The 24,768-nt window shown below is 38.0% G+C and overlaps 3 protein-coding genes across 5 annotated transcripts in view; 1 reads left to right on the top strand and 2 right to left on the bottom strand.

The window, feature by feature from the left end:
• The window catches only part of VPS37A (VPS37A subunit of ESCRT-I), a 40,207-nt gene extending 39,393 nt beyond the window's left edge, over positions 1-814 (bottom strand). Inside the window, exon 1 of one of the 2 annotated variants that reach the window (XM_055416501.2) lies at positions 389-814. In XM_055416501.2, the coding sequence (XP_055272476.1) occupies positions 389-513 (125 nt within the window). In that variant the 5' untranslated portion in view covers positions 514-814. The remainder of the gene's footprint in view (positions 1-388) is intronic. The other variant, XM_055416500.2, reaches the window with a different exon arrangement.
• Positions 815-909: 95 nt separating this feature from the next.
• On the top strand, positions 910-16,167 carry CNOT7 (CCR4-NOT transcription complex subunit 7). Its single transcript, XM_055416503.2, has 7 exons — positions 910-1,070; positions 2,539-2,748; positions 5,235-5,428; positions 9,121-9,282; positions 10,391-10,535; positions 12,845-12,955; positions 14,551-16,167. Exons 2-7 carry the CDS (start codon positions 2,632-2,634, stop codon positions 14,677-14,679), a joined length of 858 nt encoding a protein of 285 aa, XP_055272478.1. The 5' UTR covers positions 910-1,070; positions 2,539-2,631; the 3' UTR covers positions 14,680-16,167.
• A 4,582-nt stretch (positions 16,168-20,749) lies between these two features.
• The window catches only part of ZDHHC2 (zDHHC palmitoyltransferase 2), a 69,944-nt gene continuing 65,925 nt past the window's right edge, over positions 20,750-24,768 (bottom strand). For both annotated transcript variants that reach the window (XM_055416502.2, XM_088832537.1), the window contains exon 13: positions 20,750-23,189. The gene's annotated coding sequence lies outside the window, so the exon portion shown is untranslated. The remainder of the gene's footprint in view (positions 23,190-24,768) is intronic.

Genomic DNA, 24,768 nt, shown 5'->3' with positions numbered 1-24,768 from the left:
TGTAGAATTTTAACAATTCGGCCAACGCGGCAAACAGGTGGGTAAAAGGAAAGGTTGGGGAGGAAGCCGGGCAAAGCAAGGCATGCTGCAGACAAAACAGGAGACAGACTGCAGTCGGCAGCGCTGTGTCAGGGGAAATGAGGGAAGTGGGAATTAGGGGAGCTGAGCAGTGGTGGGGGCGGGAGGGTGGGAAAGGGGTCCCGGAAGAAGTCCTGAACGTGGGTCAGGGATGGGAGAGCAAGCGTGAGGCCCAGGACCAAGGGAGATATGTCCAAAAAAAGGGCGGCAGCTGGCGGGAGTCGGCCTGAGGAGTTGCGATCGTGGTTAGCACCAGCCCGCCCTCCCGCCCTACTTTCTTCCTCCGGTCGGAGAGGCAGCGGCCAGTCACCTGGAGTGTGAGTTCCGGAGGGACTCGATCAGGCGCTGCTTCTGCTGCTGGAGGCTGGTGAGACCACCGGGGGACCCAGCTGCGGAGGAGGAGGCGCTCTTGGTCAGGGGAAAGAGCCAGCTCATCCTCCACGGGTCCCCGGGCCGAGGCCCCGGAAGGCTCTGGCCTGCTTCTCCCCGCGGCTCAGCCCGGCGGTTCCCCAGCGACAGAGGAGGAGCGGGCAGGGACGGCCCGGCCCAAGTGCCGGGCAGCCGCGTCTTCTCTACGCCGGCCCGGCGGGGGCTCCTCGGGACCGGCGGGGCATGCTATTGTCAGCGCAGCAGCTGAAGAGAAGGGAACTCGCCGCTCGAGACTGGCGGTCCCAACCTTCGCGGCCCTGACGCCCCAACCAGCCAGTCACACAGCCCGACCGCTCTAACTCTCCGCCGCCTCAGCCGCCGTCACCTGCGTGCCCCGCCCCCTCTGCGGATGGCGTCATCACCCGGCGCCCCCGCCCGGACGCGCGAGGAGCGACAGCGCGGTGCGGCGACGCTCCGGCTCCCCTTTCCCCCTTGCCGGGCGAGCGGTGTCTATGGGGCACCCGCCGCTGCCCGCGCCGCTACCGCAGCCGCCGCCGCCGCCGCCGCTGGGTGCTGTCTCTATGGCGAGGAGGAGGAGGAGGAGCGCGAGCGCAGCGACACAAGTAGATCTCGCGTCTACCTCAGACTTGGGGGGGAGGGGCGGGCTGGGGAAGTAGGAAGGGGGCGGGAACGGTGAACCTGAGAGGGTGCGCGATGGCGCCAGCTGGAGCGCGGCGGGCGCGGGGACGGGCCGGGCGGCGGGTGGCGGCGGGCAGGGTAATTGGGGCTGGGGGGTCTGTCGGGGGGGTGGCGCGGGGTGATGACGCGAAGGCTTTGTACCTGGGGCTTCAGTGGTGCGGGACGGAAATTGGGAGTGGAGGGCGGTGGCTCAGACCGTCAGCTCCTCGCAGTCCTTCTCGCGGCGGGGCTTGGGAGTCAATCGGGCTCCAGTCAGTGGTTATCAGCAGCCTTCGCGCTGGCTCCCTGCCAGGGAAGAGAGTTATCTGTGACTTGAATGTGTCTGTACTGTCCTCGCGTTTCGTTGGGAACCCGCAGTTCGGAGTTGGCTACCTCCAGTAACGAGAAGGCCTCTGGTGCCTCTTCAGGTCTTCTGGAAGTGTAGTAGAGAGCGAGGTGGAGGAAAGCAGTGTTCAGCGACAGGGTCTTTCCAGATTGTGTGTGTGTGTCTGTGTAGCCGAGTAAAGAGGGTTATAAAGGGAGCAGCCCTTCGATCTTTGGTTTCTGTTCTTAGAGCACTCGAGGTTACATCTGTGACTGTAGAGTTATAAGGAGCGGTCACAACTCCCTTTTACACTGGTCTGTTACGGTTTTTTCAAACTTGTGTGAAAAGCGAAAGAGGATCTGTAATTTCCCCGTTCAGGAACCGAAATGTTGGTCTGTACTGTTACCATGAAACCTGTGTTTGTAAGGACCATAAACGTGACATGTGTGTTTGGTAACCAGGGAAAATGCTCGGATTTTTAGGAAATTAGAGTTTGAAATGCAGAAACTCTATCGCTTCCTTTCTTTCTCCCATCCGCAGTTACAGACATTGAAACAGTTTCTGTGGCTATGCTTTATTGCTCAGAAATAACTTTTTAAAAGAAAAAAATTATTTACTTTTGGCCCCTCCCATCTCACCTAAATAAATTCTGGTAAATTTTGTAGTTAAGTCAGACTTTGAATGTTCAGTTAGGAATAAAAGCAAGTACTAATGCTACCTTTGCCCTAGTAACATCTGATCTTGTCACGTGTATCAGTATGTCACTTTTCACGTTTACCTGAAAAGGGATGTCTTTATAAAGTTTTATTCAGAGAGTGAGTTGAATTCAGAGCAATTTTTAATTAATGGGAAGTTTTAAAAAAATGATTACTGTGTATGAAGAAAACACTTTTTACCTAACATTAGAACCAGGAAACCTGTGTTGTCCTTTTCCTCCTACTGATTAGCTGTGTGACTTTAGACAAGTCACGTCCTAAACTTTGATTTTCTCATAAATCAAAGACTTCAAATAAATATCTCTTAAGTTTCTGTCAACTCAATCATTCTGTGATTCAGATTCCTGGTATAACTGATTCTTATTTTGACAGGTATACAAATAAAGGATAAAGTATTTACGAAACAAATCTTCAATCAAGTATAACATTTTGATGCTTGGCAGCTAAACTCCTTGTGCCCTCACTATGCCAGCAGCAACTGTAGATCATAGCCAAAGAATTTGTGAAGTTTGGGCTTGCAACCTGGATGAAGAGATGAAGAAAATTCGTCAAGTTATCCGAAAATATAATTATGTTGCTATGGTATGCCTATGAGCAAAATCTTTAAAATGCCTTTTATGAATTGAATTCAACCCTTCTGGTTGATTTTTTTTTCTAGGTATTTAATGAAAATAATTTTGTCAATGACCTCCCAGCTAAAGACCACCAAGAACACACCAGTAATGTGACAAGTTGGGTTTCTAACTCATTGCATTGAGGGAAAATGCATTCTTAGAACCGTGGGGTTATTTGCATAAGCGAGTGTTAGAAAGGCCTTCTAGGAATTGGGGTCTGTGGCGGTGGTTTTAGAAAGGGAGTGAAAAAGTGGGGCTCTGCTCTGAACTGTTGGGAAGCTGGGGTAATTCCACAATAGGATATCTTAATGAGTCTCAACTAGAATGAGAGAAGACTAGAGTGAGGCTAAAGTTGTAAAGAAGCAACAGTCACTCATTATTTGAGATAGAAGGAGGTTTGATCATTTTTATTTTGGACAATGTGTGTGTGTTTGCATATGTTCAGTTATGATTACAGACTGGCCTTGTCTGATGTTCTGGTGTGAAATTGTTTATATTCAGCAGAAGACCCATTAGGACCTAGCTGTGAATGCCAGGTTTGCTCCTAGCAACACTAAGGCCTGATACTAATACCAGGTGGAGCTCCTAGATGTCTTTCTCAAACAAAAATATTCAGATCTCCCAGTGAAGCATTGTTGATCTGTAGTTTTTTTTTTTGTTTTTTAATTACCAGTGGAGTTCCATGAACATGCTGTGTTGTTAATCATTTCTACTTTTGCAGATACTGTTCACTCTGCCTAGCCTGAATTAATTTTTTTGCTTCTTGAGTACTGTCTGTTTTGACTTCTCTACTGTATTGTAGATTATTAGCTTCGAGAAGAAAGAGCTTAGTTTCTTAATCATCCTTCCCCCCCCAACACTTAGCGTAATACATAGCATCCAATAAAGTGGTTGTTGAGTTTGACTGAATTTAGAAAAGTTTCCGTTTCTCTCCTCCTTCCTAAGAATTGAAATTTAGGTTTTGTTCTTAGTTTCTTTTGTTCTTAGTTTCTTTGGAGAAGGAAATGGCAACCCACTCCAATATTCTTGCCTGGAGAATCCCATGGATGGAGGAGCCTGGTGGGCTACAGTCCATGGGGTCGCAAAGAGTCGGACACGACTGAGCGACTTCACTTCACTTCACTTCTTAGTTTCTTAATTTGAATTTTATTCCTAAAATGATATGTTTATTTTCTTAGCATATTTAATACAAGTAAATAAATATGCTTCTTTTCGGAGGGGGAGGTTGGTTGGTTAAAACATGAATATTTGAATGTACACAGATAATGTCCTAATTAATAGATGTATTTTCTTATCCATAATTAGAATGAAGTTATTTTTTCCAGTAGAAATTCATAGTGGTCATTGATTTCTCAGATGAAAGCAGTGACAACTTTAGACATGTGATAGCATTCTACAGGAATGAGTGGTGGCATGCAGTCTTTAAGGGTATGCTTTCTCTGGAGTGTAGAGAGTACTGTTTTAGGCCAAGAAAGTAGGAGGGTTTTGGTATTTATCTAAATACTTACTTCAGAAAAGCAATTAAAAAGTATGGTACATTTTCTAGTCTTTTTAACCGTCTTCATTGGTTTTAATATTACAATACTGCGAGCGTAGTTTCACATACTTGTTGAAAAACATGAATTTATGATTTTCTTCTTCCTCCTTCCTCGGGAATAGAGTACTTAGTTACATTTATTATGTGTACATTATACATGGTAATTTTTTACTGATATGACATTTAAAGTAAGATGAAGTCATTAAGTTTGTGGTTTTATGGTTTTAAAAAGTAATACTCTTCCTAGTTAAAAGGTACATTGTAATTGAACATGAATTGTGTAGAATATTACCCATAACAGGATTCTTCAGTGTGTACTCAAAATTAATTATTCTAGGAATTTTTGGATTGTGGTTTTGACTATTTAGTAAGTTCAGTTCAGTTCAGTTCAGTTGCTCAGTCGTGTCCAACTCTCCGCGACCCCATGAATCACAGCACGCCAGGCCTCCCTGTCCATCACCAACTCCCGGAGTTCACTCAAACTCATGTCCACAGAGTCGGTGATGCCATCCAGCCATCTCATTCTCGGTCGTCCCCTTCTCCTCCCGCCCCCAACCTTTCCCAGCATCAGAGTCTTTTCCAGTGAGTCAACTCGTCGCATGAGGTGGCCAAAGTATTGCAGTTTCAGCTTTAGCATCAGTCTTTCCAATGAACACCCAGGATCGATCTCCCTTAGAATGGATTGGTTGGATCTCCTTGCAGTACAAGGGACTCTCAAGAGTCTTCTCCAACACCACAGTTGAAAAGCATAAATTCTTCAGCGATCAGCTTTCTTCACAGTCCAACTCTCACATCCATACATGACCATGGGAAAAACCATAGCCCTGACTAGACAGACCTTTGTTGGCAAAGTAATGTCTCTGTTTTTTAATATATTATCAAGGTTGGTCATAATAACCCTTAAAACTGTTTTACAGGACACCGAGTTTCCAGGTGTGGTTGCAAGACCCATTGGAGAGTTCAGGAGCAATGCTGACTATCAGTACCAACTGTTGCGGTGTAATGTAGACTTGTTGAAGATAATTCAGCTAGGACTGACATTTATGAATGAGCAAGGAGAATACCCACCAGGAACTTCAACTTGGCAGTTTAACTTTAAATTTAATTTGACGTAAGTAGGAAATAAATTTAACCCAAACTTGTTTTTTTTAATTTTAGAAATTAATTTCCATCAGGTACAACAAATGAAATTTTGTATCGCTACCCTGGAAATATTTAAAACCTAAAATTTCAAAAGTTTATGTTTCTTCTTTTTATTATGGGATCAAAAAAATCAGGATAAAGAAGACTTAAATTCAGATACTTTGAGTTTTAGAGCTGTTATTTGAAAAGCATAACTACCACTATTTTGAAATTTGGAAAACTGGGTTTTGAAAATATTTCTTGATAGAAAAAAGATAACTTTACAACATTAATTTTGCTTTCAAACTTTGTGTGCAATTTGAAATATATTTGTCTTTGTTGTAAAAGTTATCCTTCTCATGAAGAGATTCTTATCATGGTTATAGTCCATTGTGTGAATAGAAGGCTCATCAGAGGTGATAATGAGATCCTAGAAACTTGTGTGCATTTTCCTTTCAAATCAGTTATTGGGTCAGCCCAGCCCACAGAACCTCTTACAGGTTACATATGGGAGAAGTATTAGTATCCTTGAGCCTGGTGTTTCTTTTAGGAAACAATTTGGAATCTGAATTCTAACTCAAGTCCTGGGTCACAGCCCGTTTTCTTTACTTACAGTACTTCTGTATCATTGGTAAGAAGAGTCTTGATAGCTTAGGGAAGTTTCCAGTGTTTTTGGGTGAGGGCAGATTGTTTACAAACTGACTGTAAGATGGGGAAATGTTGAATATATTTTGAATATGTTACTATACTGCAGTATCCTTCTGTTTGACAGTCTCTGCTTATTTCATGTAATCTTACATCCAATTTTCAAAATAGTAAATGAAGCTGTAGGACAGTTAATGGTGGTAGTGGTGGTGGTAGTCAGTCCCTTCAGTCTTGTTCAACTCATTGTGACCCCATGGACTGTAGCCCACCAGGTTCCTCTATCCATGAGAATCTCTAGGCAAGAATACTGGAGTGTGTAGCCAGGTTTCCTACATTGCAAGCAAATCCTTTATCATCTGAGCCACTAGAGAAGCCCCAATTGATGGTAGTGCCATTTAAGGACCTCTGGTCTCTGTAGTGTGATACTTAGCATATATAAGATCTAAAGAAAAGCAGGGCTGATGAGCTTAGAGGATAGTGTTGTCAATGGTTTAATAGTATGGCTTCTAATTGCATTATGTTTAGCCTGACTGTGTTTTCACTCTGTTGGATTTAATAATATACTCTCCAGAACTTTGTCAAGAGTGAAAGGTACTTGCTACTGCTGCTGCTAAGTCACTTCAGTCGTGTCCGACTCTGTGTGACCCCATAGATGGAAGCCCACCAGGCTCCCCCGTCCCTGGGATTCTCCAGGCAAGAACACTGGAGTGGGTTGCCATTTCCTTCTCCAATGTGTGAAAGTGAAAAGTGAAAGTGAAGTCGCTCAGTCGTGTCCGACCCTTAGCTCTATTCAAACTGATAACCTTTTATAAGTCCTTTAATTCTGAAAATTCCCTTTTATCTTTTTCCCGAAAGGTAACCCTTTTTAAAATTGGTTCTCTACCGTTTCATTTGCTCTATGTTACTTTTTTCCCAGGCTGATCATCAGAAGATTGTTGTGTACTAAGGTAGTGCTATGATCTCAGTATGTGAGTAGGAGGTGACCTATCAGGGTCTCGGTTTTGGTAAAATAGACATTTTTCCTTTCTAGAAACATCTTTGTTCTTATAACAACTGCTTTGTTACTGCATTTTCTGAAAGACTTTTTTTTCTAGTACATTTTTTCTCATACAGCAAAACTCATGCTGTAGTTTTGCTGCCATTCATCTTAATGTTAATATCTTGAGAGATCTTTAAGGATGCAATGAAAAATATTATTTAAATAGAAAGGGTCAGTTGGAAAATAAAACCAGTGCTACCTAATGTGAGAAAGAGCACCATGAATCTTGGATATTTTGAAGAAAGATGAAAATTGACTTTTATTGAGTTCCTAGAATGAATGTGTCAGCAGCTGTGCTAGGTCCCAGGGACATAATGTTGAGGAAAGTTGGTCATGGTCATTATAACTCTTCTGTCTGCTTTCTATTGCTGAAATCCAAGAATTAGAACTGTTAGGTACTGATCAATGTTTGGGAATTTGCTCTAAAGTGAATTTGGACTTGATACATACATGAAAGTTCAAGTAGAATATGATATTTGATCATGAAACACCAGAGTTACTCATCCAGGTCGCTCTCCTGGAGATGGTGATCCAGTATGTCCAGCTGTGGCACTTGTGAATCCATATTGTTGACAAGTTCTCTGAGTGATTATTATCATTGGGCAAGTTTGGGAAATACTGATTTAAATAGTGCAGTACTCCCTGGTAATATAACATTGAACAAAACAGACAAAAATCATTGCTCTCTTCAAGCTTAAATTGTGATTAAGAGAGAGATCATAAAAGTAAAGTGAGCATATGGCCCAGAATAATGTGAGCCTGGAGAAGGAGTCTCTTTTGTCTTTGGTTGGTTATAGTTGCTAGAGCATGTCTCTTAGTGAGCATATGGGCATGATGAGTGAGATTCTACTTGTTTAAGGTACATGTTTTAGTATAAGAAGGACAGTAATATCTGTTATGTAACTGAAAAAATTTGTATTGGGTTTATTCAGATATCCTTTTGAAAGAGTTTTCTGGCATAATTTTCCAGGGAATTTTGACTTAAGATTAATTGTTGCAATTCCTGTTTTTAAATATTTCATTTGCTAGTTTTATTACTTTTCAAAGGCAATATTCCTTTTGGCTCAGTTTTATTAAAGCTTTTATAGAACTTTCTTTTGCTAAGTGGTAGAAACCAGTATTCTCACAATTTTCAAAGTAAATAGAAACATCCAGTGGGCACTGCATGAAATACTTTTCATTCTCAGAAACATACGTTCATTTTGATCACTTTTTTGACTTAATATAGTATTTTGGATACCCATGTGCTTGTGCTTAGGTATTAAAGATGGTTTTCTTTTTGGCTTAAGTAAAATCTTGAAAGATTGGTTTATATTTAGATTTCCTGGCTTGATTTTTGAGAGGTAATCTTCTAGGAGTAAGACTGTTAGAAGGAGAAATTAATGCTGTTCCAGCAGAGTCTTTCATTTTAAACAGCTTACTGCTGATGGGAACCGTTTGAGAGGCTCATCGGTAGTGAGAGGAAGCAACTCCTCCTTCTTTAAGACAGAGTGTGGTTTAACACAGGCCCAGCAGGAGTTTTCCCTTCAGTCTCTTTCCCTTCTCTCTGCTGAGAGCCTGGGAGACAGACACAGGCTTCACCCCTATGGCTGCAGCTCTGTTTGGCAGCATTAAAATGGCTGCTGAGACTGAAAGCCCGGTAAGAAGATGTCTGTGACTCTGTGGTGGTAGCTATGGTGAGTAGAAGACCCTTTTTTTTTTGAACCCAGTTAAATTTACTTAACCTGTGAAAGGCTAATGAGATGGATAGTAAAGATTAAAATCTCACCATTGGACTGTTTCGAATGATAACTTGCTGTATGCACATTCTTCTCAGATTAAGTTAACCTTTTTATTTCAGTCACATTTACCTTCCGTATATATGAAATTTTGGAACAAATGGACTCAGACCCATTCTCTCTTGATATTTCTGGCACTGTAGTTGTAGATGTCAGTGGGAGAAACACAGTTTGAAATACGGCACTTCTGAATGTTGTCTTTCTTTTTCTCCTTGCCAGGGAGGACATGTATGCCCAAGACTCTATAGAGCTGCTCACAACATCTGGTATCCAGTTTAAAAAACATGAGGAGGAAGGAATTGAGACCCAGTACTTTGCAGAACTTCTAATGACATCAGGAGTAGTCCTCTGTGAAGGGGTCAAATGGTTATCATTTCATAGGTAAAAGATTGCATTGCAAATGGTATTTGTGTTACCATTTTCTAGCTGCTTCACACTTGAGTTGGGTCATGGTGTCAGCATTTCAGGCTTAGTTCTGCAGAGAACTGGCTGTCATATAGCTCACCAGGCTAATGTTGGTCTCCTTAAAGGTTCATTTAATGATGTGAAATCCATTTCAGACTAAGGGAGACAGTATTGCATAGTGGAAAGAGTGTAGGCTGAAAAAACAGACCTTGGTTTAAGTCCAGCAATGCCATTTGGAATCTGTGTTATTACATAGGTTTATTTATTTAATAAATAGAGTTAACATTTCTAAGCCTTAGAATGAAAACATTTATTCATCAAAAAAACAGTTATTATCTACCATATGTCAAGCACTTTGATAAGATTCTAGGAATTAAGTTACAAAATAGGCTACAATCTCTGATTTTATTGTTTATATCTTGATATTCCTTATGGTTTTCAATGTTAAAGCTTTTTTCCCCCTCTTTTTAAAGTAAGAAGTAAAACTAAACACTGAATAGAAATTTTATATGTACTCTTACTTTAAAAGGTATGTTAAATAGCCTCTCTCATCAAATATTTAAGTCCCAACTGTGTGTCATAAGGAAAAAAAAATTCAAGATGTGACACCTGCCCTTTAAAGAAGTGGAGAAAACAGTCCATGTGCTTTCAATGGTGGTACAGAAAACAACTTGTCTGAGAAATCGGTGGGAGCAGGGCTCTTGAGGGAAGGCATCCTGTGAGAGGTCCTAAGAAAAGATTGACAGGGAGGAGAAGGGGTGTGATTGTGGGATGGAGTGCAGGGAGGAATGAAGCTGTGAGAAAGCCAGACAGCAGGGCCAGGGTCTTGCTTTGCGTGTGTGAGAGCTGGCTTTCTGTTCTCCAGACAGTAGTTCTCAGCCGTTACTTATCACTGTCTGTAAATGATGGCATTTCCTCATTATAACTGTAAATGTGTTTCTCTGTTCTTTTGTGCATTTTTTCTGGTTCTTTTTTCCTCTCCGTTTAGGGTGTGACTCACTTAAAAGTTGTATTGAAAAAATAATTGTTTTTCACTTCTATGGTTTTTATGGTGCCTCTTCTGTATTCTTTAACCCTTTCATAGTGGTTATGACTTTGGCTACTTAATCAAAATCCTGACCAACTCTAATTTGCCTGAAGAAGAACTTGACTTCTTTGAGATCCTTCGATTGTTTTTTCCTGTCATTTATGATGTGAAGTACCTCATGAAGAGCTGCAAAAATCTCAAAGTAAGTCTTTAAATGGTTTTATTTGTAATCAACATGCTTTTCAGAGTGGGTAACTGACTTAAAAGATGCTGGGTTGGATGTTGATTTAAACCTTATTTTTAAGTTTTATATTAAATGCACATTATCTGATTATTGTCATCTGATTCCTTTTTTGCATAAAAATAGTTTATAAGAAATCCTTATTCAAAGCTTCATGATATATTTGCAGAATAAGCTTTAGCAAGATTCAAACCAAAGATCATATTCGTATCATTCTTTTGCCACGTTGAACATGAACTAGCACAGAATCTGAGACTCTGACATGGAAATGCAAGTTCTCCCTCTCTCCCAACACATAATCTTCCCATGTAAGAGGAAGTCTCGGGACCAGCAGTGTGCAGCTAGAGTCAGTCATGTAGCAAAGAGAGTTTCCCCTTCAGCTTGTCTTGGTGTGAGAGGTTATAGCCTCAGGTCTAGTTATAGGGTCATGTTCCTATAAAGGGATTTTTTTTCTTTCTTTTTTCCGCCTCACCACCAGCCCATGGACATCATCTTGTTAGTAGTAAGTGCTGATAACTGGGAGATCCTATCTAAACAGCAGCTTACATTCTGATGCTTATTACCATGTGTGTAATGATTTGTTAGTTCTGAGCATTCTTTCAAAAAGAAACTGTCTTTATCAGGAAAAGTGCTCTTAGTTTTAGAGTGAATTCACTGATAGGGGTACAGACTCCTAAAGAATACAGTGGTTTTATTTTTTCAGGTGTGTTTGTGCTTAAGCTGTAACTCAAGAAAAACATTTACATAAAGTTTTTGCTTCATAGAACCTACATCAAGGCTGATCAAGTTTTCTCCTCCCCGGCTTTTTAGAAGTGCGAGGAGTCATACTTTTAGAAGATGGTGAAAACTTAAAGAGTTTTACTTTTATGTAGGAAGAAATAATTTAGGAATTGACTAAGGAAGCTTTGCTTTTGACAGATGAACTGAAAATCCTAAAAGAAACAGTCTTTGGGCCAAAGTTTCCTTACCTCATTATAAGATATAGCATACAATCTGGAAAGTTTTTAAGAAATACTACTTCATGTTTGTAGCACCAAAGAAAAGCAGAATTCTGTGCAATTTGAATAGACTTCTACTGTGACTCAGGTGAACTTACAGTAGGCTGTCCTGATGTCTCTAGACAGGATATCCCCTGAAAGTATTACATGCTGAGAATCCAAGGCCTAAATATTTTTATCTGGCTGTGGAAATACTGTTTAAATTTGACATGTCTGAATAGTGACAGTTTGGGCGAACAGAGAACCAAATTATTATTCATTATGTGTATGCTGTTGAAAATTTTCTGAGCATATTAGACATTCTGAATATGCCCTGAGGAACTGCAGTGTTAAAATTCAGGTTGATGACAAAGGTACTTTCTGACCTATAGTCAGCCATACTGAATGACTACTCTGTTGCCCTCCTGAGCAGCTGCTAACGATGCCTAATCCTTGTGCTGTTTTTAGCCCTGATGCAACTGCTGTGCAAAGGACTGTTTCAAGCTGTGATGTAGAAAAGGGCTAGTTTGCTGGTAGAGGCCTTAACAGTTTAGAGAGAAATTGGTGTGCATTTTGTCGTTGGTCCTGATGCTTGTTTCTTTGCTTTCTCTTCTCCCATGTTCCCCTCTTTATTCTTATTCCCTCGTTCCTTCTTTTATTCTTTCCCTTCCTTTCTTTCAATCTCATTATCTTTCCTTTCTAATCCTAGCAGTATTTACATAGGTGGGTGGTTAGCAGACCCTTCTAAAGGGTTATATTCTCATAACATCAGACTCTTTTTCTTTTTAACTAACAAAAACTATAGTCAAGGATTGAATAGTCATGACAGCTTTGTTTTGTGCAATTTAGATGAAGCTATTTAGAGATATTTAGATGAAACTTTTTAGATGAAGCTTAAGAAAATTTATAAAGTCCCTGTCTACGGTCCATTTTATAAGAACTGATGGATGGAGAGATGGCCTGTGAGTGTACTTGGTAAATGTTAGCCTGTGTTACCTTGTATATGATCTGCTGCCCCCATATCTTGAGGGAAATTGCTTGCCATCACATGCCTTAAAGGGTATGATGAAGATAAATTTCCCCAATTAGGATCTCATTTTCCATTGAATTATAAACATCTCCCACATTCAACAAATGCATCAGTGATTCACATGCTCTTATTTTCTGCTGATCTTCATAACGTCCATCTTTACTGAAACTCATTGCTGTTTTGATCATTGTCTATGTTATGTAATTTTTGAATCCAGATGTTGCAATGTTTTTCTTTTGACAAGCAATTTTTCTTTCTTGTAGGGTGGTTTACAGGAAGTTGCTGAACAGTTAGAGCTGGAACGGATAGGACCACAGCATCAGGCAGGATCTGACTCATTGCTCACAGGAATGGCCTTTTTCAAAATGAGAGAAGTATGAAGACATCAGTGCCTTTTTCTCAGTTGGTTGTTAGGTTGAGAACATTAAAATATAATGGCAAAAGTTTTGGGGGCAATAAATACATATTAAGTGAAGATATAATTACAGTTGCCATGTAAGTCATATCCACCACACTTGAATGAAAGTAATCAAAAATGAGTCATCTTGAAATGCAGTTCAGAAGGAAAAGAAGAAAATAAGTTCTTAGTAGAATACGAAACTTAAACTACCTTAGAAATCATGTAGGTCCAACCATATTATTTCTTAGATGGGGAAGCCGAGGCTAGAGGCCAGTAGCTTTTATCCAAAGTTATACACAATAATAGGGGAACTCCAGAGTCCTTCCTGTTAATCACGTTAGTGTTGCTTCTGTCAAGTCAAGGAATCCATATAATTAAGTTTTCCCTGGCACTGGCTTTTCTTAGATATTAAACTGTTGCCGTACTTCAGTACTTTGAGGATTTACAGAGTAGGACTCATGCTGTTTAGTAGATTGTTACAAAGAGGTTTCAAATTCTAAAGAGGTTAAACAAATCTGAAATAGTAGGTAAGTCAAAAATCATGTTGGGCAGACATTCCTTAAGAGGCAAAAGGCAGAGATAAGTTCTTCAAATATAAAGAAGTCAGTTACAGAAAAATGAAATTTAATGAATCCAAGTCTACTCTTAGGTTAAGTGATGGACATAGGTGTACCTAATAGATAAATGGAAAGAAAAGAAAGCCAGTTATGCGAAAAGAAAACAGTGGACATTTTTGCTTACAAAAACGTTTTCCTTTTTGCAAAATAGAATTCTTTAGAGCATATCCTCTTAGACATTAAAGAAATGACTGAGGGTAATTCTGGGAATTTAGAACTTTTTGTAGAAATGTATTAATAATACGTGTAATAGGAAGCAGCTATTTTGCCAAGTGGTATTGATACAGAAGTGATTTGGACTGTATTCCTGACAAGTAAATGTTTTGTACATCTTCCTAGTACTCCATTAGAGAATTAAAAGACAACCTTTTGTGTTCTCAGCTTTGCATTTAAAAATACGCCTTGATGGTTTGGTTAATGGTGGATTCTCTGCTATTAATGTTACCTTTATTTTTCTTGGCTTTATTAAGTATAATAACCTAATGTGAATGTTCAGATTTTGCTGTCCAGACATGTTTGGGGTTTGTTTTTAGCCAAAAGTCTTGGCCTTTCACATAGACTTAAGGCTACTTATAAACCTTAGCCCCTTCCCCAACCCATTATTGGCTATTTTTATTCATTCTCATGATTAAGTATTATTAAATTAATGGACTAAAAATGCCTGCCATTTTTCCATTATTACAAATCCTCATAAAATGGTCTGAGTGTTAATAGGAAAGGCATTGTGTTTATATAGTTTTTGGTAGTCTTTTTCTTTGATTTCATTTGAACTCTGTCCTTAGGAACATCAGTCTTATATGTTTAGTTTAAATGTGTGGCTTCAGAGGAGCATCATAGATAAGAGCTGTCCTAGTTAAGGAACAGTCAGTACTTACATTGCTGAAGTATAAATTACCAGTCGTACCTTTTGGTTAAAATTATCTTTTTTTTTTCTTCCAAAATTCCTTTTTAGATGTTCTTTGAAGATCATATTGATGATGCCAAATATTGTGGTCATTTGTATGGCCTTGGTTCTGGTTCATCCTATGTACAGAATGGCACAGGGAATGCATATGAAGAGGAAGCCAGCAAGCAGTCATGACATGAAATAGTTCTTTTATTTTTATTTGAGATACACACATGCTTGTATATAGGTTTTATCTCTGGTTGAATCCCTTGAACAGTAGACATTACTTTTTTTTTTTCTTCATAGCTTATTTTTCTGCCTTTCAGCACTAAGTATCTACCATTCCTATCTCAGATCTTCATAAATAGAAAAGTATTCAGGTTCAATCCGGCCTTAAATACACTTGTTAGTAGGCGTGTGTGAGTGGGGAAAGCTACATGGTATTGAATACTTTGATAAACTTCACCTACTTGAGCTTGGTTTGTTTTTTCCCGTTCCTAAATTAACTAGCACTGACTGTAATTTATTTCCCTGTTTCATGTCTCCCTTCCATTCTGCAGGAGTTTTAGCTATTTGAGATTGTGGACCATCAATTTTGCACTTTAGAGAGTGATTCTGACTCAAATCCTCTGTTTTATCAGCAGTTTTGGTTTTCCTTGCTCTTAGCTGGAAAAATGACCATCTGCCAACTTTTACCGTATTTACTTGTTTTTGACCCATGGAATATAGCACATGCATTGTGCAAATGGTTGAATCAGCAGGACTACAAAAAAGAAAAGACAAAAAACTACTGAGGAGCTTAGTAACTGCTGTTTCTGTGCGTAGTAGTTAATCTTCCAAGCACATCTAGTGTCTGTCAGTTTCTAATTGGCATGTGTGTAGGCTGCTCTGTGACCGAAGTGTTTTTCAAACCAGCTTTACACCTTTCAGGAAAAATCCTTTGTGATTGGACATTTAATGTCTGCTGGGAAACTGGTACCCAAGATGTTGAAGCTGCAGTTATTTTATGATAGCACACTTCCCTTATCTGCTTCTTTTTATTCCATCTCTGTTTACCCTTATTTTAAAAAATTTTATAGCCATATTGACAATGCTCTTGATTTGTTGATTCCATAAATCAATTTCATTCAAATCCAAAGATTGCCAAGTCTTTAGGTATATTTTGTACCAAATTAAATTACAAAAAATTCAAGCTTTCATAGTTGCTACAAAGATAAATAATGGAGAAATTTGGTGCAAAACAACATAATACAAAATTATATATTTATTAGCTATATACAGTATAGCTAATAAAACTACCTGAGGAGTGTAATGCTTGTTTATTTTTTTGTGTATATCTTTGCAATCTATTTTATATATATTGACAAAAGAGACTGTGAAATATTTAGCCATGTGGAATATGTGACCAGACCAGAGCATGCGTAGGAAGGCATTTTGGTAATCATTAACTGCCCTGAAATGACAGACTACAAGTTATGATGTGTGTCATCTGCACTTCAATCAGTAATATTAGCAAATCTCCAAATGTTAGCCACATTAGTTTGTTTCCCTTGTACATTCTTTATTCATGATACTTCAATGCTGTAACTGGGTGGTCCTTTTTAAACAAAACATTTGCAAAACAGAGGGATTATTTGTTTTTAAAGCTTTTGTAAATAAAGGCTTCAGAAATGTTTTCTTATATATGTTGGTGACTGGTAATTTTGTTTTAGAAATATTTGGGGGGATATTGTGGTTTTTTGTTTTTAAATTTGGGCAACTGAACAAGAACTCAGTAATTTCATTTACTACATGGTTTTTAATGTCTTAATTGAAAAAAATCAACCTGAGCCTTCTATATGACAACAGTGTTTGCTTATTTTTTTTATGCATACCTCTACCAAATGTTAAGACTTGACTTCCGACTCCCCTTTTCTGGGATGCATTTATTCTGAAAGACAAAAGTAAATGCATTTGAGCTAACCTTCTGTGGCTTCCTTTTAAAGTCAATACAGCAGGTATCTACTTGGTTTCTTTTTCTTTTGATCTTCACTTCCTTAAAAAAATAATCACAAAGATTGCCTTTTGAATAACCATGTAGTTTTGTTGAATTTCATAGTTTGTATCAGTTTTGGTTTCAAGAATTAATATTTTTTATAACTTCTAAAAGAAGAACTATATAACCCTCGCTAAACATAGCTTTTTGATCAAAGATATTTGCTTGATCATTTTTTAATGTTCCTAAACCATTAATTCTGGACTCACCATATTCTGTTAAATCTACTAAAGCAAGAGTCAGCAAATTACGGCCCATCAACCAAAACCAAAACCAGCCTGCTGCCTGTTTTTGTCTGGCTAGTGACATGAGAGTGGATTTTATAGTTTTTAACGGTTGGGGAAAAACTATATTTCTTGATGTGTGGAAATTATATGAAATTCAACATTTAGTGTCCATAAATAAAGGTTGGATTGGATCTGCATTCATTTATGCGCTGTCTATGGCCATCTTTCTACTTTAGAGGGAAAGTTGAGTGGCTGCTACAGAAACTGCCTAGGGCATTCTTAACATTTCACATTTTCGCCTGGTGTGCTACAAGTCAGTGATAGAGATGATGACCCGACAGCAATTGTTATGCCATGTGAATCTCTGTACCACACATTTTATTATTTTTTTAGGTTACCAATTCATACCCACTGTGTCAAAACAAGAAAAGTGCACTTTGAATGGTGTGCTTTTAAGAAAGGCACATTGGAGTGTGGATTATCAGGTTACAGTCAACTGTGACACTAACTGCTTTAAAAAAAAATACAACAAATAAAAAAAAAAAATACAACGTATGTTGACATAACCAGACTAAACATTTATCACAATATTCCCAACTCATGGGAAGGCAACAGAATTAGAATTAAAACTTTAAAAATGGCATATCTTATAACAGCAGAATTTTCTTCACAAAAATAAAGCTGCAACCAAAGTATGTTTACAAGTGACCCACTTGTTAGCTAAGCAAAGCCATTTACTGATGGTGAGTTTATATATCATGTCTGAATGCGGTAGCCCAAAGAAATCCATCCAGAGAAAAGACCGACAGCTTTCTGATGAGAACAGTTACTTGAAGAGTGGGACACACTGTCAGCAGTTAACTATGGCAAACAAGACATGATTTTGAGTGTTTTTCTTAATGAGTCAGATGTTAACAGTACTGCCCAGCTGTTCACGTTTGAGAAATCTGTGCTGAGTTTCAAGTAACCAAACAATTTGTTTCTATTAAGAGTTCAGAATAACTACAGGTAAGAATATTTCACACAAGTAGACCACTAAGTTGGTACAAACGGAAGTGGAATGGTATAACTGATAGTGGTAAAAGAAGCATAGAGCAAGAAAAAGTTTACTTGATCAAATCTAAAAACTTGTGACGACATAAGGTGTTTGCTGGGGACCCATTTCTCGTGTCATACACCTCTTTTTTCTTCTAACAAGAACAGTGTTTATTAATAGCTGGTGTCTTAAACCACTGCAAAGACCATGTAGCAAAAGCATAAACAAACCAAAAGACCATACCTGAAGTGTACATATGTATACAGACTGTCCTGTTGATTCTAGCTGTTCCAGGGCTCGCTCATAACTTCTTGCCTAAGTAACATTTTTTAAAGAACTTTAAAACATGTTTGCATGTTACACTAAGATTAGTGTGTAATCAAGGTTGCATTTAAAAAATACTCAGCTTTCACACAATAAATGTTTGGTTACGTCATTTAATATACTTTTAATACTAGGCTTCAGGGGCTATACATACTGACAGAAAAAGACATGAAATCTAAATTCTGAAAATAATCTTAGTTTCAGCTGAATAAACAGAACTGAAGCTTTCCGTGGTATCAGTTCTTTTAATTCAACGTTAGCAGAACTCTATGGCATGTTTTCTTTTTTCTTAAATTGATTAAGCACCTTTACCTGCCAAACAAGAACTATTAAGTTCAGGTCAGGCTTGAACTCCTTACATTGTCAAACCTTCCCTGGAAGATGCAAAACAAATCAGTTTTCATGAACCATAAAATAATACTGTCCTTTGTGAGCAATGAGGAGCTGTTTTCGCATAAACCAGAGCTTAAAGTCACTGATCAAAAGGCCCCCTTTGGTTTAACTGGTACTTAGAAATAAGAAAAAAAAAAAAATAAAATAAAAAAAAAAAAAATATATATATATATATATATGTATATAAAACACATTCCTCCTCTTCCCCCAACTGTAAACTACAGAAATAGTGAATATTGGCTATGACAAGACTATCAAAGATCTACGTTTTGGCATTGTCACCAGTTTTGTTTTTGCTGTCAACTCTCCTGTGGTGAGAGGGTTGCAAGTGATTTAAATTGTTTTTATTGGCATTGGCTAGACTTTCATTTGAACTTTTTGTTGTTAAAGAACACTTAAAGGGTGTCACGGAATGAGTCCTGTAACCTAGACTGCATTATGGACAAGAATCCTCTTTACTTACGTCCCCCACTTTTTTTTTTTTTTTTTTGGAAGATCCTATTTCAGAGCCTTCTGCTACACTGAAGATCAGGCTGGGAGATACCTGTGTAACATCCACAGGAGTTCCTTTCAAACTTGAGTTGAAACTACTTCAACTCATCCCTTCAGTGCTGTCCACTTGATACAAATCAGGACACTATTGTAAAAGAATAATATCCATTATGGCAAAGACATGAGGAAAGTACAGGGTTTGGACCATTAACAAAGTGTAACACAGTTGCCTGTGTTCTGTAACAAAGTAAGATTGTTTGGTAGGAAGTTCTAAATCTAATAGAGGAAAAGACTTCTGGATTTTAGATCAAGACTTTCATAAGGTTGGAATGTAATGCTTTTAATAAGTGACATGATCAAATTGCTAAAGTTTTAATAAAAATTAGAATCTGTGAATTGTTACCAAGACAAGGTAAAAAAAAAAATTCCAGCGGCATCTCTAAAAAAGGAACACTTAAGGTATATAACGCAATCCGCTTCCACAAGAGAAAGTACTTCTGAACTGGCCGTGCTATGCTCAATTGCTTCAGTTATGTCTGACTCTTTGCAACCCCATGGACTCCTGTGTCCACGGGACTCTCCAGGCAAGAATACTGGAGTGGGTTGCCATTTCCTTCTCCAGGCGATCTTCCCCACCCAGGAATCTGTCTCCTGCATTGGCAGGCGGCTTCTTTACCACTAGTGCCACGTGGGCTAAGTAGGTGGAAAAGGAGTGCAGAATGTTAAAACATTTGGGGTTACTTACAGCAGTTTTCCAGTACTCTTGCCTAGAAAATCCCATGGATGGAGGAGCCTGGTGGCTGCAGTCCGTGGGGTCGCTAAGGGTCGGACACGACTGAGCGACTTCACTTTCACTTTTCACTTTCACACATTGGAGAAGGAAATGGCAACCCACTCCAGTGTTCTTGCCTGGAGAATCCCAGGGACAGGGGAGCCTGGTGGGCTTCCGTCTATGGGGTCACAGAGTCGGACACGACTGAAGTGACTTAGCAGCAGCAGCAGCAGAGCAGTTTTCCACAGAAGGATAGATGTGGAATATCTCTATCTCCACTAGAGATACATGTTACTAGTGAAAATCCATTGTTGAAATGTTATCACTTCAACCAAAATGTAAGCAGATCAGAATTTGTGGTCTGCGGAGACAGGTGGGATGGCCATACTCAAGGATGCCTTCATTTCGGTTTACTGTCTAAGTGGCTTTGCGTTTAACTTTACAAGTTTGTTATGTGTGGGGTTTTTTTTTTTCTTAAATTCAGAATTTTACAAGTAAACATGTGACAGTAATTGTGAACCATAATAAATACAGTGTAACTTCAGAATTGGCCCAGCATGATTATGTGTACTATTTCAAAATAGGGAAAATTTGCTAGATGATAACACAAATGGAGTAACAGCTTTTTCACAGGTTTTCTTGAAGCATACATCACATGATTCCTAGCTTAACTTTTTATGAACATGGGTTATAAGACCTTTGTGTATGATTTTCCTAGTGAAGACCGCTTTTGTCAAACATGCCGTATTTCCAACAGCTATCTCTTGAGTACAGTGTACTCAAATATCATAGTCTCTTTCTAATTGTCCTAAGATTCCTTTAACAACTAATGAGTAATCACCTCGCCTCTTCTCAAAAGACCTATGTTGTAACCAGGTTGTTGACATGAATTTTGCCTGCAAGTATCTCTGGTAGACAATTAGGAAAACTGTATCTTTAAAACAATTTAGATTGTCAGTGCAAAGGCAATTTCATATAGACAGCTATCAAAGGTGATCAACCAGACTTTATTATGATATAACAGGAGGGAATTCATAGATAAGCACTTACTTGAATGTCTCATCATTGTATTTAGATGCAGTTTTTCTTTACCTTTGAAAGAACAAACCTTTCACCGCACAATGGCAAGTAGTTAATGTCTATGAAGCATTTGTACAATATTTTTAAATGAAAAAATTCTTAAATATTGATGCCTATATGATATAATCTCTAAAAACAGGAAAAATCAAAATTATCATTTAATGGACTCTCAGGACTTATACTTCAGGTGTCTTCAAATTTGAGCTAAGCAATTAAGTTTTTTAAAGTAAACTGTTGAAAGTGTTTTTAAGGTACATTTTATAAATATATACAAAACGTAGGTCTATTTGATGCTCTGTTCACTCAGGTAAAATTTATACTACATATCTAATGAGATATGTCGTCATCTCCAAAAATTATAACCCCACAGAATTAAAAACAAAACAAAAAACCCTTTAAAAATTAGTCATTGTATGAAACCAAAAAGGGAAACTTTACAACTTAATGAGAAAAATTTTATTTTAAAAAATGTTTTCATATCTGATTCTAATGTGTATTGACTTATGTATTTCAATAATTACATGAAAAAGCTAAAGCAGGGATTAAAAGTACTCTAGCAAGGTAAAGAATAAAAATGCCACTTTCCCCCCTAGTTTCTAGTTTGACAGGAGGGGATACCTAACAGAATCCTGTCTGTAAAAACAGCTCTAGTACTGTGCTTTGAAAAAAATCTGGCTGCATATAATTCTTGATACATTATATGATGCTCTTGCCCTTAAGACTTCTGGCACTTCAGGTAATGGAAAATGATGACCAAATGCTTTAAGATAAAAGTAAGAATGCATCATATCTTCTGAGTTTTCTTTAAGTAGATTGTCATCAAAATCTTTCACTTTAAAGAAAATCTGAAAAAGACCACCATCCTATTGCTCAAAGAACTGCACTCAAATGATTTATAAAATGGACTGGTTCTTTCATAAAGTCACTGAATATAACACAGCATACTTCTAGCAAGGATGAGTGAATTGCATTACTCCATTATCTTCTTGTCTTCCAGTCTACTTTGTGTTGAATTTGCCTAATTCAGATTTTGAAAAGTTAATCCCACTGTCTCTTTGATTAAATACCAGTTCCTTAGCTGTGTAGTCTTAAAAGGTAATCTGCTTTAAATCCTCAAAATCAGTACCAAAAAAATGTATACTGCGTAATCTAATTGCTAACATTTACAAAACTTGCACTTCACCAAATTAAAAAAGAATAAAATAAGACTTTTAAATAGTGCATACAAGGCACAAGAGCTTCTTAGTATATTTACTGAAGCCGAACATTTTGGCATCAACAAACACACCACTTTAGTTTCTCTTAAACTCAGTTTCCAAACAGCATACCATTTAGTTCATATTGAACTAAATTACCAAAAGTATATGATTTTTGCTTGATGATTTGCATAATTTAATCTTAATAGGTATTTACGTAGTTTAACTGTCATACTTCTGATGAGAGGACAAAGAAATAATAAAGATATCAATGGAGGATTAATCTATTGGCCCATCAGGAATTCTTAACAAAAAATCATTATGTCTGCTATGTTCGATAGAAGAAATAACCTAAAAAGAGACTTAAAAGCCAAACCCAAAAAAGAGTATCATAAACCAATCTTCATAATTGTTATTACAGAGTTTCACCCATTTTCAGATAATTAAAAGAGATAAAAAATATATTGCTGATGTAATAGAAATGTATTAAATCTGACAAAGATTTTCTAGCCAGCTGAGCTCAAGTTTCAATGATCATACTGCTTTTCCAGCAGGCAAAAAAGGCTAGAATTAAAGTCTGGCAAGAAAAAAAAAGGATGGTCATCTTCAACTTCAGGCCACTTGAAATTTGTAATGAATTCATAGTTTTTATAGTTCACTCAGTCTGAGGCTGGATTCTTATCGGAGGGCGTAAACAAGTCTCATCTGCTACCTCCACACTCTCGTAGGTAACTAATAGGTTTTATGAATAAAGCTTATCATTATAATGTGATGTGACATCTTTTAATCTCAGTATCTTAATAGTCTCAGTTTTCTGAATCAGAAAATCAGAGGATCAGTGGGCTTCTTATGTGATACATTGTGCTACCCAAATAGCTGGGTGAAAACTGGCCCATGAATTTATTCCAAGTTTTTATGATAGGTATCTTTGTCCTTGATTCATAAACCATAACTACTTTTAATATTTAAGAAGAATTTGTGTTAGTTGAAACAATCTGTATACTGGAGTAAAAATGTGTTATGTTTTAAGCAAATGCTGAGAGAACTAGTCAATTCACGTTCTGCACACCCAGCCAAAGGGGATGGGAACAGTTGGCTAGAGGTGCCTTCCTGGGGGAAGCCTCTTCTATCCATCGACAGCATTCATTACCTTAGGAGGAAACAGAAAACGTCAAACTCTGTGTTAGCTCTAAAAACACAAACAAAAAACTAACCAACTCATTCACTGTTGGTTGCAATAACATCTCTCATTCAATACTAAATGTTTTCTATACTAGAAGGCTCACTGGGTGTGTTCTTGAATATAGATAGACCTTTACATGAATTCTTAACCTATAATATATTCACAAGACCAGCAGACCCTGTTATAATGCAGGAAATACAGATGCTGACTCCATAAGTCTAGGGTAAGATCCACAACTCTGCGTTTCTGTTAAGCTCCAGGTGCCGTCAATACTTCTGGTTTGGGGCCCCAATCTGAGCTACAGGGCTCTATGTTCTTAGTTTTGAGGCCGATAGGAGTTCAAGTGAGTTGTTAGAGGATTTAGGAAAATAATTTTGAAATTTCGTGTGCACAGGAGCACAGCATTTTAAACTTCCTGTTGTATAAGAGGGAAAAAGTTGGGTAGGCTGTTTAATCTATACTTCAGCACTATTACGGATTTAGACACATTTTGACTATTTGGAAACTATGCTGAAACAAAGAAACATTTTACAAAAAGGCCACAGGTTAAGGTTATTTACTAATATAGTTCAAAAAGGAGAAGAGACTATAAAGATAACATTTAGTAATATAGTCAAATATCACATTATCATTCAGTATAAATGTGTATTCAAAGAATTGCAAATCTGAGGTGTAAAGCAGGAAAAACTTTAAAAAACTATTTGGATAATCAGCTACCATAGGAAATTTTTTTTTTTTAAAGACATATTTTACTGGCCCTGGTTATGCCAAAAGAATGAAAAACATTACATCAAAAAATCATTTGTTTTCTTTTATATCAATACAACTGATTCATATTGTAATTGGGTTTCGTGACCATTACTGTTATATATCCAAATGTAATAAAATCAAGCTTCTGTGAGATTTTTACATTTAAATGATGCTATTTTATCACCCAATTACCAATTATTTAGAAACCACTATGTCTCTGGTCCTGCAAAGAGTTGAGAAGAATGATGAACGAACCCAACACTGATCTTGTCAAAATACTTGGAAATCTACCTGATTTACACACAAAGTGACATTATGTTAAAGCTCATAAAATATTTAACCAGATGACCTCACAATCAATGGTAATTATAGCTACTTCAACATACTGAAAAAAAGAATCCCATAAAACTTTGTCTGCTTTACAGAACTATGTTCTGTAAAATACGTTGTTTGTGGTATTAGTTAATGATTCATTGATTAATCATAGTTACATTTGAAGAATTATTTCCAGAAATTACACTGTCTGTTTGCTAATTAACCCAACTAAGAATGTTAAAATTTCACTATCCTACATAGTTATAGGCTTCCTCATTGGTCAGTGGATAAAGAATCCACCTGCAATGCAGCAGACACAGGAGACAAGGGTTTGATCCCTGGGTTGGGAAGATCCCCTGGAGAAGGAAACGGCAACCCACTCCAGTATTCTTGCCTGGGAAATTGCATGGACAGAGGAGCCTGGCGGGCTACAGTCCACGGGACTGCAAACAGTTCAGACACAACCGAGTACATGACACTA

This window comes from Moschus berezovskii, chromosome 26 (assembly GCF_049115385.1).
Source record: "Moschus berezovskii isolate FMDL1 chromosome 26, NW_MosBer_1.0, whole genome shotgun sequence".
NCBI classification, from domain to species: Eukaryota; Metazoa; Chordata; class Mammalia; order Artiodactyla; family Moschidae; genus Moschus; species Moschus berezovskii.
This window is presented reverse-complemented; position numbering and strand designations above follow the sequence as displayed.